The sequence below is a fragment of the Anguilla rostrata genome, chromosome 14 (genome assembly GCF_018555375.3).
Source record: "Anguilla rostrata isolate EN2019 chromosome 14, ASM1855537v3, whole genome shotgun sequence".
Lineage (NCBI taxonomy): Eukaryota > Metazoa > Chordata > Actinopteri > Anguilliformes > Anguillidae > Anguilla > Anguilla rostrata.
In genome coordinates, this window is record NC_057946.1 from 23,066,021 (window position 1) to 23,082,031 (window position 16,011).

Genomic DNA, 16,011 nt, shown 5'->3' on the forward strand with positions numbered 1-16,011 from the left:
TATTAGACTACTTACCTGCATGTTTACCTGGACAAAACACATACTCCAGCTGTCTGCGAGGAGCAGGGCTTAATCATTAAGAATCCACTTACTTTGCTCATTCAATTTTATTCAGGAAGAGAGGGGGAAAAAAATCTTACAAGGTGAATCACATCAGAAATATTCTGTTGACAGTATATTTTTTTTTCTTCATTTTTTCTCCATAGTGTTTACACATTCTACATTTTAAAACTGATTAGTTTGGATAATTACTCCAAATAAATATATTTTCATGTAGTTAACCTCAGTATTAAATCACAGACGGTTCCACCCGTGACCCACTGCCCCAATCTGCCCCTGAACCCCCCACCCCCACCCCCACCATGATTCATTAGATCTACAGGTCATTAACACCTCAGTCGCGGCCAAAAAGCAGCGATGCCCAACCTTCTCCGTCTCCGCAAACCTACATAGAGGAATATACAGTATGTTACACAGATACACTATTTACACACTTATGTCACTGGCCGGCCGTCCAATTAAACTCAGACAAAATTAAATTCCACAAAACCACCAATAGACTAAAAAAAAAGAAGCTCTTTTTTAACTCCTCCTTTGCTTTCCAGTTACTTTTTTTTTTAACTCCTCCCCTCCCCTCCCACCCCAATGACACAATTTAATTTACTTAATCTCATTTCCCCCCCCCCCCCCCAGAAAAAAGAAAAACAAAATCTATGAGTGGAACCCGGAGGTCCAAGGCCTACAGGGGCCCCACAGAGCCCACAGGGGCCCACAGAGTATCGGGGCCCCACAGAGCCACACAGGGGGCCCCACAGAGCCATACAGGGGGCCCCACAGAGCCATACAGGGGGCCCCACAGAGCCACACAGGGGGCCCAAAAGTCTGCTGCGTTGCTCATCTTAAATTCAGGAACGAATTCAGCCCCAGGAAAACCGAGCTGCAGCATCCCCTGGACCAGCCCAGAAAGCCGCTGATCTAGAACTTCACTCCGGCTCTGAAGACCTTCATAAATAAACCCAAATAAAGCAGCGGCACCCTGGTGCCCTTCCCCTGGCTCCTTCACACTCTCACAGACAATGACGCTGGCTGGAGTGCAAGGCGACCCACGGGCGTGGAGGCCATTTGTAGTCACTCAGCAAAGCGCTAGCAGGCTTCAGTGTTTACGCAGGGTAGCTGAAGACAGAGCTACCGCACACTTTTAAAACCGCACACCACAACCCTCAACTGCCCAACAACTTCAATGAAGCATTACTTTCCTATTCTCTCTTTTTTCTTTTTTAGCAGCGCACACAAAGTTTTTTTCTTGTTGCTTTCAGTCACTGCCAATCCTGGATGTTTCGTCCAAGCAGCAGAACAGGGAAACTCCAGCCCAAATTTTGTCCGTACACGGACCCAAACTGCCATGCCCTGCGGCCATCCGAGCGGACCCTGACGCGTGCACACTGGCTGCCAGCCGCTTCGCTGGTTCATTCTACAGCACAGCCAAAACAAATTCTCATCAATTTTATTTTATTATTATTTTAAATATTTATGTCCTAATGGGGACGTGTGACACAGACACACACGCGAGCGGGCATGCACGCATTTTCACTTACTCTCCGCCTTCTCAGCGCATTCTCAAAGGAAGCAGGAAGCACTTCCTGTCCTGAAGCACTTCCTGTCCGAAAAGCACTTCCTGTCCTGAAGAACTTCCTGTCGAAAAGCACTTCCTGTCCTAAAGCGCTTCCTGTCCTAGGGCCAGAAGCAATGCAGGAGGACTCTCCACCACAGAGACACACACCACCAGAATGGGCACACACATTGAACAGCGGTGGCTGAATATACGGTAACGAGGCCAAACGCTTTTGTATTTAAAAAAAAAAAAAATTGCATTCCTCCGTCAACCACAGAAGCTGTTCCCCTCCCTCAGGGGGTGGGGAATCTCCCTGCCCGGACATTCCAGACGCCGCTCTTGACCCGGGACAGTTTCTACGCAAACCAAGAGAGAACACTCAAAGCCCATGTTATTCTACGTCTACGTTACTCGTCGCACATGAAGACCGTGCAACGGCCGCGCCGACAAGTGGAATCTCTGAAGGGTGCGTTCAGAAAGCGTCACTTCGGGCAGTCGGGAAATCAAAAATGGACATGTACCGGCAGACCGGGCCCTGGCTGACGCCGTATTGCACAAAGACACCGGAGAGGCGGAGCTCGCAGCCCGAGTCTATTCGACTCCGCGCACCGCCGTTTCCGCTAGACGAATCTAGGTCCTTCCGGAACTGTCGCGCGAAAGACGGCGAGCTCTCCCGCGGTCTGCCGCCCCGCTCGCGTTTCAGACGCCCGCCGCGCCGACGCGTCTCTGACTCGCTTCCTGTTCCTGCGGCCTTCTGATGAGACGCCACCCCCCCCCCCCCACCCCCGTGTGCCAGCAGGACAGGGCACGTGCAGGGACCGATGCCCACAGGCGCCAAACTCTGCGGGCTCATCCTCCAGTCCGAACCCAGGCTAGGAGCAACTCTCCTGGCGAAAACAACCCCCACCCAAATATAGCAAAGAAAAAAAACTGCAAACGTAGATACTCGGTCGGCTGCTTTCTCTTTGGAGAGACGTTTCTCTGGTTAGCATTTTAAAATCTAGTCTACGCAATTATTACATTTTCATGTATTTAATGTCTTTTTTTTAAAGGTTTAAAGCAAGTGCACAAAAGTAAAGGAAAAAGATCAATCTCCTCCTGATCAATCTCAAAATGCAGGTCTTTTACACAAGGGGGCTGGGGGCCAGATCAGCACTAGATGCACCCTTAGGGTGATTCTCAAGCCTTGGTCACAACTAGTCCCATCGCAGGAGTGTAATGATGCCCCACCCCCACACCCACCCTCCTAAGCCACCCTGACTCTTCCCGAACCAGATTTTAGATATTAACGGGGGGGGGGGGTGGGGGGCGTTTGGGCAGAGGGAGGGTGTACTGAGCTCCCGCGTTAGGGACGGTGGAGAGAAAACTCATTTAAACGTTTGTTCAGTCTGTCCTTTCTTCACTTTCACGACGGCAGCTGAAGGTAACAGAGCACTTCCAGGGAGACCCTCCAACCGAGCTTTGGAAATTGGGGAAGGGGGCGGGGCATTTCGGTTACAAGAGACTCCGTTGGAAGGAGACCAAAACACACACACACACACACACACACACGCACGCACACACGCACACACACACGCACTTTCATCCCTTAAAGAGCTAGTTGTAGAGCTCTCCGGTCAGGTCCGCCAAAGGCGGGAGAGTCCCTTCAGCCAAATGGGAGGGTGTGTGGGAAGGGGGCGGGGCAGGAGGGAAGGGGGCGGGGCAAGTGGGAGGAGTCTCAGACCACCAGGATCTTGACCTCGTCGTGCTCGTCGGCCCGGTAGAAGAAGGGGATGCAGGGGTTCTCCCCCAGGAAGGGGGCGGGGCGGGCCTGAGGGTTCTGGATCTCCTGCAGCAGCTGCATGATCTGCTGGGCCGTCCCGTCCTCCACCGGGGGGCGCGGCGGCGCCCCCGCGCTCTCCGCCCCGACCTCGCCCGCCTCCTGCAGCAGGGGCTCCACGTCCGACCCCCCCAGCACCGACGGGCCCAGGGCCAGCTCTGAGCTCACCTCCATGGACTCTGCATGGGGGGGGGGGGGGGGGGGGGGGAAGAGAGATGGAGGATGGGAGAGAGAGAGAGAGAGAGAGAGAGAGGGAGAGACAGGGGGAAGGGGGAGAGAGAGAGAGGGGGGAGAGAAAGAAAGAGGTAGAGATATGGGAGAGAGAGAGAGGGAGAGTGGGAGAGATGGGGGGAGAGAAAGACAGATGAACCACAGTTCCTGTTCATTCAGTAAGTGCATACCCTCACTGTTCAACCTGATCACTTTACTCGTATAATAAATTATCCATCCATAAAATCCATCTTTCAATCACTAATCATTTCATTAACTGCTTTAAGTAGGAAGTAACAATGAAACCTGCCTATAAATATTTATATAAATCAATATCCCCACCAAGCCACCAAACAACTAATCAATTTTCCGAAATGTATTGCGATGGGGGCTCCCTCTGACCCAAATAATTCAGGACAGGGGGGGCGGTTCATACTGATTATTTCTCCAGGTCACAGATGGAGTTTCACACCGAGCACCGCTGCTGCAGCCGGTGGGATTGCGACGGCCGGAGGCGATGCGCCGCCTGATGACATCATCAGCGCGGGACGGGTGAGCGAGGGGAGGGGGGGCTCACCTGGGCCGTCGACGGCGTTGAGCTCCATGCGTCTCTGCGCGGGGGCGCAGGGCTCCGCGCCGGCGGGCAGCAGGTCCGGGTTGTTGACCGAATGCACGTACTTGCTGTACCACTCGTTCCGCTCGGCCACCAAGCGCATGACCAGGTCCTGCAGCTCCGCCAGTTTCACCTGCACGGGCACGGTCAGGGTACCGCACGCACAGGTTAGCTAATCGGCTAGGCTCTGCTAACTCACGTACAAAGCAGTGTGTCAGCAGTAGCTAAGAGGTTGGGTCCTGCTAACTTTTATAGAAAGCTGTATATTAGCAGTAGCTAATGCTAACTCAGGTAGAAAGCGGTGTGTTAGCAGTAGCTAATGCTAACTCAGGTAGAAAGCGGTGTGTTAGCAGTAGCTAATGCTAACTCAGGTAGAAAGCGGTGTGTTAGCAGTAGCTAATGCTAACTCAGGTAGAAAGCAGTATGTTAGCAGTAGCTAATGCTAACTCAGGTAGAAAGCGGCGTGTTAGCAGTAGCTAATGCTAACTCAGGTAGAAAGCGGCGTGTTAGCAGTAGCTAATGCTAACTCAGGTAGAAAGCGGGTGTTAGCAGTAGCTAATGCTAACTCAGGTAGAAAGCGGTGTGTTAGCAGTAGCTAATGCTAACTCAGGTAGAAAGCGGTGTGTTAGCAGTAGCTAATGCTAACTCTGGTAGAAAGCGGTGTGTTAGCAGTAGCTAATGCTAACAGGTAGAAAGCAGTATGTTAGCAGTAGCTAATGCTAACTCTGGTAGAAAGCGGTGTGTTAGCAGTAGCTAATGCTAACTCAGGTAGAAAGCGGTGTGCTAGCAGTGGCTAATCACCTTCATCTCCTCCTTGTCTTTGGCCAGCATGCTGATGTACTGCTCCTTCTCCAAGTGTTTCTGCTTCATGATCGCTCTCTGGTTCTGGTACAGAGCGATGTACTCTCCTGCACACACACACACACACACACACACACACGTGCACACGGACACACACACACACAGTGATTAGTGCGGTGGTCTGCGTACTTCACAGAAACCCAACAGATTATAGCCGACCTGCTCGGTATCTCTGTGCCTCAGTCTGGTTGCCAGACAGGAAACTGAGGCTTTATGAACCACAAACCAATCAGTGCATTTCTCCCCATGGAGCACGGAAGTATGGGCTGGCCCCAGTTTGGGACAGGGGCGGGGTGGAGTTGGGACAGGGGCGGGACTGCGTGATGTGGGGTTGGGCAGGGCGGGATGGGGTGAGGTGGGGTTCGGACAGGGCAGGGCAGGATTGGGGCAGGGCAGGGGCAGGGTTGGGATGGGCAGGACTGAATTAAGGCAGGGGTGGGTTGGGATGGGAGGGGTGTGACAGGATGTAACAGGTTGGGATGGGCAGGGCTGGATTGGGACAGGGGCGGGGTAGGGATGTCAGGGGCAGGGTTAGGGATGGGCGCGGCTGGATTGGGGCAGGGGCGGGGCTGGGGTTGGGCAGGGTGGGGCGGGGCAGGGTTGGGGGCGGGGTCGTGCAGGGCGGGGCGGGGCCTCACCGATGGTGTCGGTCTCTCCGGAGAGCTGAATGCAGCGGTGCTCCAGCTCCTCCACGCGCTCCCTCAGGTCCACCTTCTCCTGCATCAGCGCAGTGAAGCGCAGCTGCAGCTTCTCCATGGCAACGCGCAGGGCCTCGTGCACCTCCGCCGGCACGCTGTCCGAACCCAGGTCCGAGGCTGGGGGGGGGGGGGGGCAGACACCACCGTAAGGGCACGCCCTCCCTCCTTCCCTCAGGCCTACATCTGCTCCACTGAGCACAAAACTCTGCCACAACCCGCTTTGGGCGAACTTCGCTTTTACACGCAAATGTTAAAATCCATTCTTTTTTTAATCTAAACTACAAATATCCAAACCTTATTCATTTGTGGACTCTTTCTCAGAGCAGTTTGCTCTAGGTCTCTGGTCCCACTCAAGCCAGAGCAGGTTCCCAGTCCGTGTGTGGGGGACTCCAAATCCCACAAGCCTTTGCGGTTCTCACCTACGTCTGTGCAGGTGCTGTGGTGATGGTGCTCCTGACTCATTGCCGCCACCTGCTGGAGGGAGGCCTGGTGCAGCCTTCTCTCCTCCTCCAGCTGCCAGGCCACCTCGTCCCTCTCCTTCTCCAGGTGGCTCAGGGCGGAATGCACAAACTCCTCCTGTGATTGGGCAGGGGGGGGAGGGGGAGGAGCCGAGGTGCACGTGACTGACAATGACCTTGCACCCACTGCCTTTGAAAGAGTGGTTTAAAAGAGCATGCACAGTCAAACAGTACTGACGGGTCCAGTGAGATTGACCCATCTTGTGACTCATTGCTTAGAGTGTGTGGGGGTAAATAGTCCTCCTGTGAGGATCTCACCATCTGTTCCCTGCTGTCAAAGTCCTCTGGGATGGTGAGACTGTCGGATTTCTGGAAGCTCTCATACACAGTCTTGCTCTCCAGTCCATCACCTGAACAGAGAGCAAATCAGTAATGTTATTATACAGTACAGGCAACACCCTTTGACCAATTCCCTATTGCCTTGGTAACACACTTTGACCACTCCCCTGGACCCTGTGTGTACCCTGGTCTCAGTGTGTACGCTGGTCTGTGTGTACCCTGATCTTTGAATGTACCCTGGTCCCTGTGTGGACCCTGGTCCCCGTGTGTACCCTGGTCTGTGTGTATCCTGGTCTGTGTGTGTACCCTGGTCCTTGTGTGTACCCTGGTCTGTGTGTATCCTGGTCTGTGTGTGTACCCTGGTCCTTGTGTGTACCCTGGTCTCTGTGTACCCTGGTCTCTGTGTGTACCCTGGTCTCTGTGTGTACCCTGGTCTCTGTGTGTACCCTGGTCTCTGTGTGTACCCTGGTCCCTGTGTGTACCCTGGTCCCTGTGTGTACCCTGGTCTCTGTGTGTACCCTGGTCCTTGTGTGTACCCTGGTCTCAGTGTGTACGCTGGTCTGGGTGTGCCCTGGTTCCTGTGTGGGCCCTGGTCTCTGTGTGTACCCTGGTCCCTGTGTGTACCCTGGTCTGTGTGTGTACCATGGTCTGTGTGTGTACCCTGGTCCCTGTGTGTACCCTGGTCTGTGTGTGTACCCTGGTCTCTGTGTGTACCCTGGTCCCTGGGTGTACCCTGGTTCCTGTGTGGGCCCTGGTCTCTGTGTGTACCCTGGTCTGTGTGTGTACCCTGGTCTGTGTGTGTACCCTGGTCCCTGGGTGTACCCTGGTTCCTGTGTGGGCCCTGGTCTGTGTGTGTACCCTGGTCTGTGTGTGTACCCTGGTCCCTGTATGTACCCTGGTCCCTGTATGTACCCTGGTCTGTGTGTACCCTGGTCTTTGTCTGTACCCTGGTCTGGGTGTACCCTGGTCCCTGTATGTACCCTGGTCCCTGTATGTACCCTGGTCTGTGTGTACCCTGGTCTTTGTCTGTACCCTGGTCTGGGTGTACCCTGGTCCCTGTATGTACCCTGGTCCCTGTATGTACCCTTGTCTCAGTGCATACCCTGGACTCTGGACGGCGAGCCCAGCGCTGAGCTGTTCAGGAGCTCCTGCACCTCCGTCTTCAGGTCCTCGTTATCTTTGGCCAGCTGGTTCAGCTTCTCCTGCAGGGAGATCACAGTGTCTCATTCAGCAGGGTCTCCACCATTAAAACCACAGCACTGACTTGCAAAATGGCTCCCAGGAGCAAATGAAACCAGCACCTAAAACACAGAACCTTCACCAAGACATGCACTGCAAGGTGTGACTGGGCGATAGATTCACATGTAACTGGTGAATGTGACACCAGGCAGACTCTGGAGCCCCTGGAGCTCGGTCTGCATTCTGCCTGATCTGCGCAGCCCTGCCTGCGTCTGCGCTCTGTGTGCGCAGCCCTGCCCGCATCTACGCTCTGTCTGCATTCTGCCTGATATGAGCACCCCTGCCTGCATCTGCACTCTGTCTGCACAGCACTGCCCGCGTCTGCGCTCTGTGTGCGCAGCTCTGCCCGCGTCTGCGCCCCGCCATGCGCAGCTGCTGACCTGCGCCTGCTCCAGCTGCTGCTGGCTGAGCTCCAGCTGCACCTTGCCCTGGACCTCCTCGTGCTGCAGCCGGTCCATCAGCTGCGTCTGCTGCAGGAAGTGCCGGTGCAGCTCCTCCCGCTCGGCAACCAGCTGCTGGTACCCGCTGGTGTACTGCTGCAGGTGGGCCAGGTACTGGTCCCGCTGCTCCTGGGCCGACCGGGCCTCCTCCACCTTCTGCTCCAGCTGCCGACGGGGGAGCGAGGGAGAAAGGGTCATTCAGAGGTCAACGCAGGCTGCGTTTAGGACACCCATCACAACGCCCCCCCCCCCAATGGGACAGGGGGGTCAGTCAGACACGCAGACCTGTACACTAAGACACAGTCAGACTGTAAAATATTCAATAAAACAAATACAATTAATAACTGGTCCAGGTATTGGGCTGGAACTAAACAGGTCCTCATATGAACTGATAACCTGAAAAAATAGTGCAAACTGGATGCTGGCTTATATCCAGGATAGTGACAAAACACGATAAACCGGAACATTCCGAGTCTGTCCTGTGTTAGCAGGGATATTGAGAGGATTAAACCTGCACAAACTAAATGGAGGATATTTTGGGATGAATCTGTGCGAGCAAGTGTACCTGACTCACCTGTCTATACCCGACTCACCTGTCTGTATCGACTTACCAATCTGTACCAGACTCACCTGCTCTCTCACTCACCTGTCTGTACCTGACTCACCTGCTCTGAGTCACCTGTCTGTATCTGACTCACCTGCACTCTCACTCACCTGTCTGTACCTGACTCACCTGTCTGTATCTGACTAACCTGCACTGACTCACTTGTATGTATCTGACTCACCTGTCTGTACCAGACTCACCTGCTCTGACACACCTGTCTGTATCTGACTCACCTGCTCTTTGATGTGGTGCAGGTCCTCCTGCAGCTGGCCCATTTTTCTTGCCAGTTCCTTCTTCACGTGCTGCTCAGACTGCAACCCAGTCGCAAGCTCCATGTTCTCATTGGTCTGTCCGCGGAGAGGGGCGGAGTCAGTGTGATGGCAGGCATCCATGCTGGTGTGTGTATAGGAAGAGGGTGTGTGCTCTGTGTGAATGTGTGCGTGCATGCATAGTGTGTAGTGTATAGTGTGTATCATGTTCAGTGTATAGTGTGTAGCATGTAGTGCGTAGTGTAGTGTATAGTGTATAGTGTGTAGCATGTAGTGTGTTGTGTAGCATATAGTGTATAGTGTGTAGCGTGTAGTGTAGTGTATAGTGTGTAGCGTGTAGTGTATAGTGTACAGTGTGTAGCATGTAGTGTGTAGTGTAGTGTATAGTGTATAGTGTGTAGCATGTAGTGTAGTGTGTAGTGTGCGCGCTCGCTCCTCACCAGCTTGACGAAGCCGTTCTGCAGCTCGGCCAGCTGCTCTTTGAGTTGGCGGTTCTGCGCCAGCGCGCGGCTGATGGTGGCCTTGTCGCTCTGCGCGTCCTCCAGGAGGCGATGGCGGTCCTGCGCCTCCTCCGCATCGCGCTGCGCCTCCTGCTCCAGCTCCAGCAGCCGCGCCTCCTGCTCCTGCACCAGCCGGCTCAGCTGCTCGTTGTCCCGTACCTGGGGGAGGGGGGGGCACAGCGTTACCCACCTCATTAAAATGGGCGGAGCTTTACCCAGCAACCCAACAGCTATTTAACACACAGGAAACCATGCCTAAATCACAATGATGTTACCTTACGGACTCATCAGAATGTAATCATTTACACTCATTTAGACCAGTATATACATTAAATAATTACAAAAACCAAAAAACCCATTTTATATGAAAGCACGAAGTATGTTATCTACGAAATCTGAAAGTATGAACTATTTGCGGAATGTAATTGGAAATTTTTTCCCATTTGCTGATGACCCAGTGGCCTCAGCCATAATACAGAGTGGGAGGGGCCTTGGTGGAGGGGGCGGAGTTACCCGGGCCCAGTCCGCTCTGGATGGGAGGGGGGAGGGGACGGGGGGCGGAGTCTCGGTTACCTGGGCCTGGTATTGGGCGCTGAGCCCGTCCCTCTCCTGCTGCAGGCCGCTGAGGGCCTCTTGCAGGCTCAGCTCGGCCTCCGAGGGCCCCGCAGGCGGAGGCGGGGCCAAGGCCTCTGCTTCCTGGGACAACAGGGCTGAGGGGGAGGGGCCACAGAGGAAGGAAGGCTAGACCACTCTGAATTCGGCAATACATTCCTCACCACGACTCTTAATACCCATTTTCCCTGCTCAGGTAAATCGGTTAGATACCAACCTTTTCTGCCAGTGTCTATATACCTGAATAACTTTTTGCGGCATATGTGTACCCAATTCCTTTTCCCTTCATGCTAATACCCGGTTAGATACCCAATTCCTTTTCCTGCTTCAGTGTCTAATATACCCGGGTTAGTACCCAATCCTTTCCTCAGCATACCCCGGGAGATACCTTCCTTTCCCGCTCAGTGTCTAATATCCCGGGTTAGATACCCAATTCCTTTCTCTGTTTAATCCCGGTTGCATCTTTCCCGCTCAGTGTCTAATATACCCCGGGTTAGATACCCAATTCCTTTTCCTGCTTCAGTGTCTAATATACCCCGGGTTAGATACCCAATTCCTTTTCCTGCTTCAGTGTCTAATATACCCCGGGTTAGATACCCAATTCCTTTTCCTGCTTCAGTGTCTAATATACCCCGGGTTAGATACCCAATTCCTTTCCGCTTCAGTGTCTATAACCCCGGTAGTACAATTCCTTTCCGCTTAGTGTCTAATATACCCCGGGTTAGATACCCAATTCCTTTTCCCGCTTCAGTGTCTAATATACCCCGGGTTAGATACCCAATTCCTTTTCCCGCTTCAGTGTCTAACATACCCCGGGTTAGATACCCAATTCCTTTTCCTGCTTCAGTGTCTAATATACCCCGGGTTAGATACCCAATTCCTTTTCCCGCTTCAGTGTCTAATATACCCCGGGTTAGATACCCAATTCCTTTTCCCGCTTCAGTGTCTAATATACCCGGTTATACCCAATTCCTTTTCCGCTTCAGTGTCTAATACCCCGGGTTAGATACCCAATTCCTTTTCCCGCTTCAGTGTCTAATATACCCCGGGTTAGATACCCAATTCCTTTTCCGCTTCAGTGTCTATATACCCCGGGTTAGATACCCAATTCCTTTTCCCGCTTCAGTGTCTAAATACCCCGGGTTAGATACCCAATTCCTTTTCCCGCTTCAGTGTCTAATATACCCCGGGTTAGATACCCAATTCCTTTTCCCGCTTCAGTGTCTAATATACCCCGGGTTAGATACCCAATTCCTTTTCCCGCTTCAGTGTCTAATATACCCCGGGTTAGATACCCAATTCCTTTTCCCGCTTCAGTGTCTAACATACCCCGGGTTAGATACCCAATCTTTCCTGCTTCAGTGTCTAATATACCCGGTTAGATACCCAATTCCTTTTCCCTCAGTGTCTAATATACCCGGTTAGATACCCAATTCCTTTTCCCGCTTCAGTGTCTAATATACCCCGGTTAGATCCATCCTTTTCCTGCTTCAGTGTCTAATATACCCCGGTTAGATACCCATTCCTTTTCCGCTTCAGTGTCTAATAACCCCGGGTTAGATACCCAATTCCTTTTCCCCTTCAGTGTCTAATACCGGTTAGATACCCATTCCTTTTCCGCTTCAGTGTCTAATATACCCGGGTTAGATACCCAATTCCTTTCCGCTCGTGTCATACACCGGGTTAGTCCATCCTTTCCGCTCAGTGTCTAATACCCCGGGTTAGATACCCAATTCCTTTTCCTGCTTCAGTGTCTAATATACCCCGGGTTAGATACCCAATTCCTTTTCCTGCTTCAGTGTCTAATATACCCCGGGTTAGATACCCAATTCCTTTTCCTGCTTCAGTGTCTAATATACCCCGGGTTAGATACCCAATTCCTTTTCCTGCTTCAGTGTCTAATATACCCCGGGTTAGATACCCAATTCCTTTTCCTGCTTCAGTGTCTAATACACCCCGGGGCAGCGATGCTCAAACGTGGCCCCCGAGGCCAGTACTGCTGCTGGTTTTCATTTTCCCCTCCAATCAGGACCCATTTAAACCTGGGGCACCCGGTAAGTGAAGCCTCTGGCCAATCAGCAGCATTAATCAATCGATCAACTATCAGACAGGAAAGAAAACCAGCAGTACTACTGGAGTATCCTAGCGTGAGCCGGCAGCAGAGGGTAGAGTGAGGAAGAGGAGGGTTATGGTTAGGAACTGTGAGGATGAGTGAGGAAGAGGAGGGTTATGGTTAGGAACTGTGAGGATGAGTGAGGAAGAGGAGGGTCACGGGGTTAGGAACTGTGAGGATAGGTGAGGAAGAGGAGGGCTAGGGCTAGGAACTGTGAGGATGAGTGAGGAAGAGGAGGGCTAGGGTTAGAAACTGTGTGGAAGAGGAGGGTTAGGGACAGGGTAAGGAACTGTGAGGATGAGTGAGGAAGAGGAGGGACGTGTCCAGCTCGTACCCGCAGCGCTCTTCAGCTCTGTGATTTGGGACTCCAGCTCCAGGATGCGAGCGGCGCAGCCGTCCCTCTCCTCCGATATGGACGTCACCTGCGGAGGGAAAAGAGGACAGCGGCTCTAGAACAGAACTGAACTGAGTCTGCAGTAGCGATGGGCGAAAATGAACAAAAATAATCTTTTTGAACGACTCTTTTTAGTGTCCGGTATGTACCGGGTCAGCCTGTCGAACGTCCGAGCGCTCACGAATCGGACTCTCCCTGCATTTTCCCACTCAAAACTGCTGCCTGCTGCGGTAGGTGCAGCGCTCAAAGCATAGCAAGCGGAACAACCAATGAACGAGCGAGATCGAATGAACCGTTCTCCAGAACTATAGGACGTCTGCTACTTGCCCCTGAACTTGCCTGAACTCACAGTTTCTGAGGCTCTTACACACATCGGCCTCCTTCTCTTTCTAAATTTCATGCAATTGTCCTCCGCCAAGTTTCTTCGGATCTCACGCAAGTCTTTGTCCATTTTTGCCCTCGCGCACTGACTTTCCAGCCTATCGCTGAACGAGCTTTGGTCTGATTCCCCGGGACGGCCGCCGGGCTCCCCTCTCCGGAGGACGCAGGAGCGCGGCGTCTCCGTGGAGACGGCGGTACCTGAGTCAGCAGCTGCTCCGTTTTCTCCTTCCACACGCGGCCCTCCTCCTGGATCTGCGCGGCGTACTGGTCTCTCTCCGTCTGCAGCTGCGCAACAGACTCCATCAGCTGCGCAGCACCGGGAGGGAAACCACAGGATGTTACACACACACATGTACATACACACACACATACATACACACGCACGCACGCACCCACACACACACACATGCACATATACACACACCCACACGCATGCACATATACACACACCCACACACACACACACGCACATATACACACACCCACACACACACACGCACATATACACACACCCACACACGCATGCACATATACACACACACACACACGCATGCACATATACACACACCCACACACAAGTATCGCTATACTTGCATCCCACTGACTTACATTCATTCCGTAACCTCTAACCCTAACCCTAAACCTAAACCCAACCACTACATGCCTAACCTTAACCCTAACCTTAACCTAATTGTAACCCTAACCCTAAGTCCTAACCCTAAAACAGGCTCTTGAACTTGTGGGGACCAGTAAAAGGTACCCACCTTGCATAATTTTCCTCATCTTTCTAATCTTGTGGGGACATTTGGTTCTCACAAAGATAGTAATACATGCCCACACACACACATAAATACATACACACGCACACAAACACACATGCACACATAAATACATACACACACACACGCACACACATAAATACACACATACACACACATAAACACACCAACGCACCTGTTCTGTGTGCGCCTCCAGCTGCAGTTTCTCCTCCAGGAGCAGCTGCGCTTGCTGGTTGCTGCTGGGAGGCCCTGATTGGCTGGAGAACTAAAAAGAAGAAAATGAAGAAGCACAGAAATAATCAATGCAAAGCTACTGCTCACTGGACCGGACCAGTCCAGTTATTCCCCATCTGTGGAGGACCCTCCCAGGTGGAGACCCCTCCCAGGTGGAGGATCCCCCAGGTGGAGGACCCCCAGGTGGAGGATCCCCCAGGTGGAGGATCCCCCAGGTGGAGGGCCCCCAGGTGGAGGACCCCTCAGGTGGAGGATCCCCCAGGTGGAGGACCCCTCAGGTGGAGGATCCCCCAGGTGGAGGACCCCCAGGTGGAGGACCCCCAGGTGGAGGATCCCCCAGGTGGAGGACCCCCAGGTGGAGGATCCCTCAGGTGGAGGACCCCCAGGTGGAAGACCCCCAGGTGGAGGACCCTCAGGTGGAGGATCCCCCAGGTGGAGGACCCCCAGGTGGAGGACCCCCCAGGTGAGCGCTCCGTTTACCTGCTGGATCATCAGGTCGGCCATCTCCAGCCTCTTGCGCAGGTCGTCCAGCTCGTAGCGCATGGCGTCGTTCTCGCCCGCCCTCAGCTTCAGCTGCTCGGCCAGCTCGGAGCTCTGCTGCCTCGCCTCCTCGTTCCCTTTACTGGTGCGCACACGGACAGACACACAGACAGGCCTCGGTCACTGAACAGCAAGGAGAAGGGCCTTACTGCCACACACACGGACAGACATACGGACAGGCCTCGGTCACTGAACAGCACAGAGAAGGCTCTTACTGCCACACACACGGACAGACATACGGACAGACCTCGTCACTGAACAGAAGGCCCTTACGACCGCACACACGGACAGACACACGGACAGGCAGACACAGTGAGAGAGAGAGAGCAAGAGAGACAGAGGGAGCGGAACAGAGAGAGAGGGAGGGAAAAAAGACAGAGTGAGACAGAAGGAGAGGGAGGATGAGAGAGAGAGAGAGAGAGGGGGAGAGAGCAGGTGACAGAAACATCGATCGCCATTTTTCACCAGCATCACGAGAACAGAAACAGCGAGGAGAAGAGAAAAGAAGTCGACTTGGTGAGGGACTTACTTCAGTCTGTACACCTCCAGCTTTAGGCTGTCTCTCTCCTTCTCGAGCTCTTTATTATGCTAGAAGCAAAACAGAACAAAACAGCCGTGATGAAAGCATAAACACATTGAAGAGAAGAAGTGCATTGTGGTCCTGTTTGTCCAGTTTAGGTCAGGAATAATGGGGAGCGGCACAATGGCGTGCACCAGCACAGAGAGAATAATGGTGAGCGGCACGGTGACGTGCACCAGCACAGAGAGCGTGAATGACAGTAAAGGCGTGTGGGGGTCCTACCTTCTCAAACTGCTTCTGCTGGGTGGAGACGGAGGACAGGGTCCTCTCCAGCTCTGACACCCGCTGTTTGGAGGACTGCAGCCGGTTACTGAACTCCTCCGCTTCCCCTGGCAAACGCACACAGCGGTCAGCTCACACGCAGGACCGAGACGCCAACCGCTCAACACATTAACCAACCAATAAACTCAACCATTCAAACACAAACCAACCAATAAACTCAACCATTCAAACACATAAACCAACCAATAAACTCAACCATTCAAACACAAACCAACCGATAAACTCAACCATTCAAACACAAACCAACCAATAAACTCAACCATCCAACACAAACCAACCAATAAACTCAACCATTCAAACACATTAACCAACCAATAAACTCAACCATTCAAACACATAAACCAACCAATAAACTCAACCATTCAAACATAAACCAACCAATAAACTCAACCATTCAAACATAAACCAACCAATAAACTCAACCATTCAAACAC

General features: G+C 52.9%; 1 protein-coding gene across 8 annotated transcripts in view; it reads right to left on the reverse strand.

Moving 5' to 3' along the window:
* Positions 1–88: 88 nt before the first annotated feature.
* Positions 89–16,011, reverse strand: part of golga2 (golgin A2) — a 30,207-nt gene continuing 14,284 nt past the window's right edge. For 7 of the 8 annotated variants that reach the window (XM_064309355.1, XM_064309359.1, XM_064309358.1 and 4 more), the window contains 17 exons: positions 15,518–15,624; positions 15,245–15,303; positions 14,656–14,797; positions 14,117–14,206; positions 13,361–13,468; positions 12,722–12,809; positions 10,236–10,372; positions 9,603–9,821; positions 9,127–9,240; positions 8,230–8,454; positions 7,713–7,812; positions 6,590–6,681; positions 6,233–6,389; positions 5,754–5,930; positions 5,056–5,162; positions 4,219–4,387; positions 1,857–3,610 (listed from right to left, as the gene is read on the reverse strand). In XM_064309355.1, the coding sequence (XP_064165425.1) occupies positions 3,330–3,610; positions 4,219–4,387; positions 5,056–5,162; positions 5,754–5,930; positions 6,233–6,389; positions 6,590–6,681; positions 7,713–7,812; positions 8,230–8,454; positions 9,127–9,240; positions 9,603–9,821; positions 10,236–10,372; positions 12,722–12,809; positions 13,361–13,468; positions 14,117–14,206; positions 14,656–14,797; positions 15,245–15,303; positions 15,518–15,624 (2,372 nt within the window). In that variant the 3' untranslated portion in view covers positions 1,857–3,329. Of the gene's footprint in view, positions 740–791; positions 3,611–4,218; positions 4,388–5,055; positions 5,163–5,753; positions 5,931–6,232; positions 6,390–6,589; positions 6,682–7,712; positions 7,813–8,229; positions 8,455–9,126; positions 9,241–9,602; positions 9,822–10,235; positions 10,373–12,721; positions 12,810–13,360; positions 13,469–14,116; positions 14,207–14,655; positions 14,798–15,244; positions 15,304–15,517; positions 15,625–16,011 lie in introns of those variants that run through there. The other variant, XR_010325595.1, reaches the window with a different exon arrangement.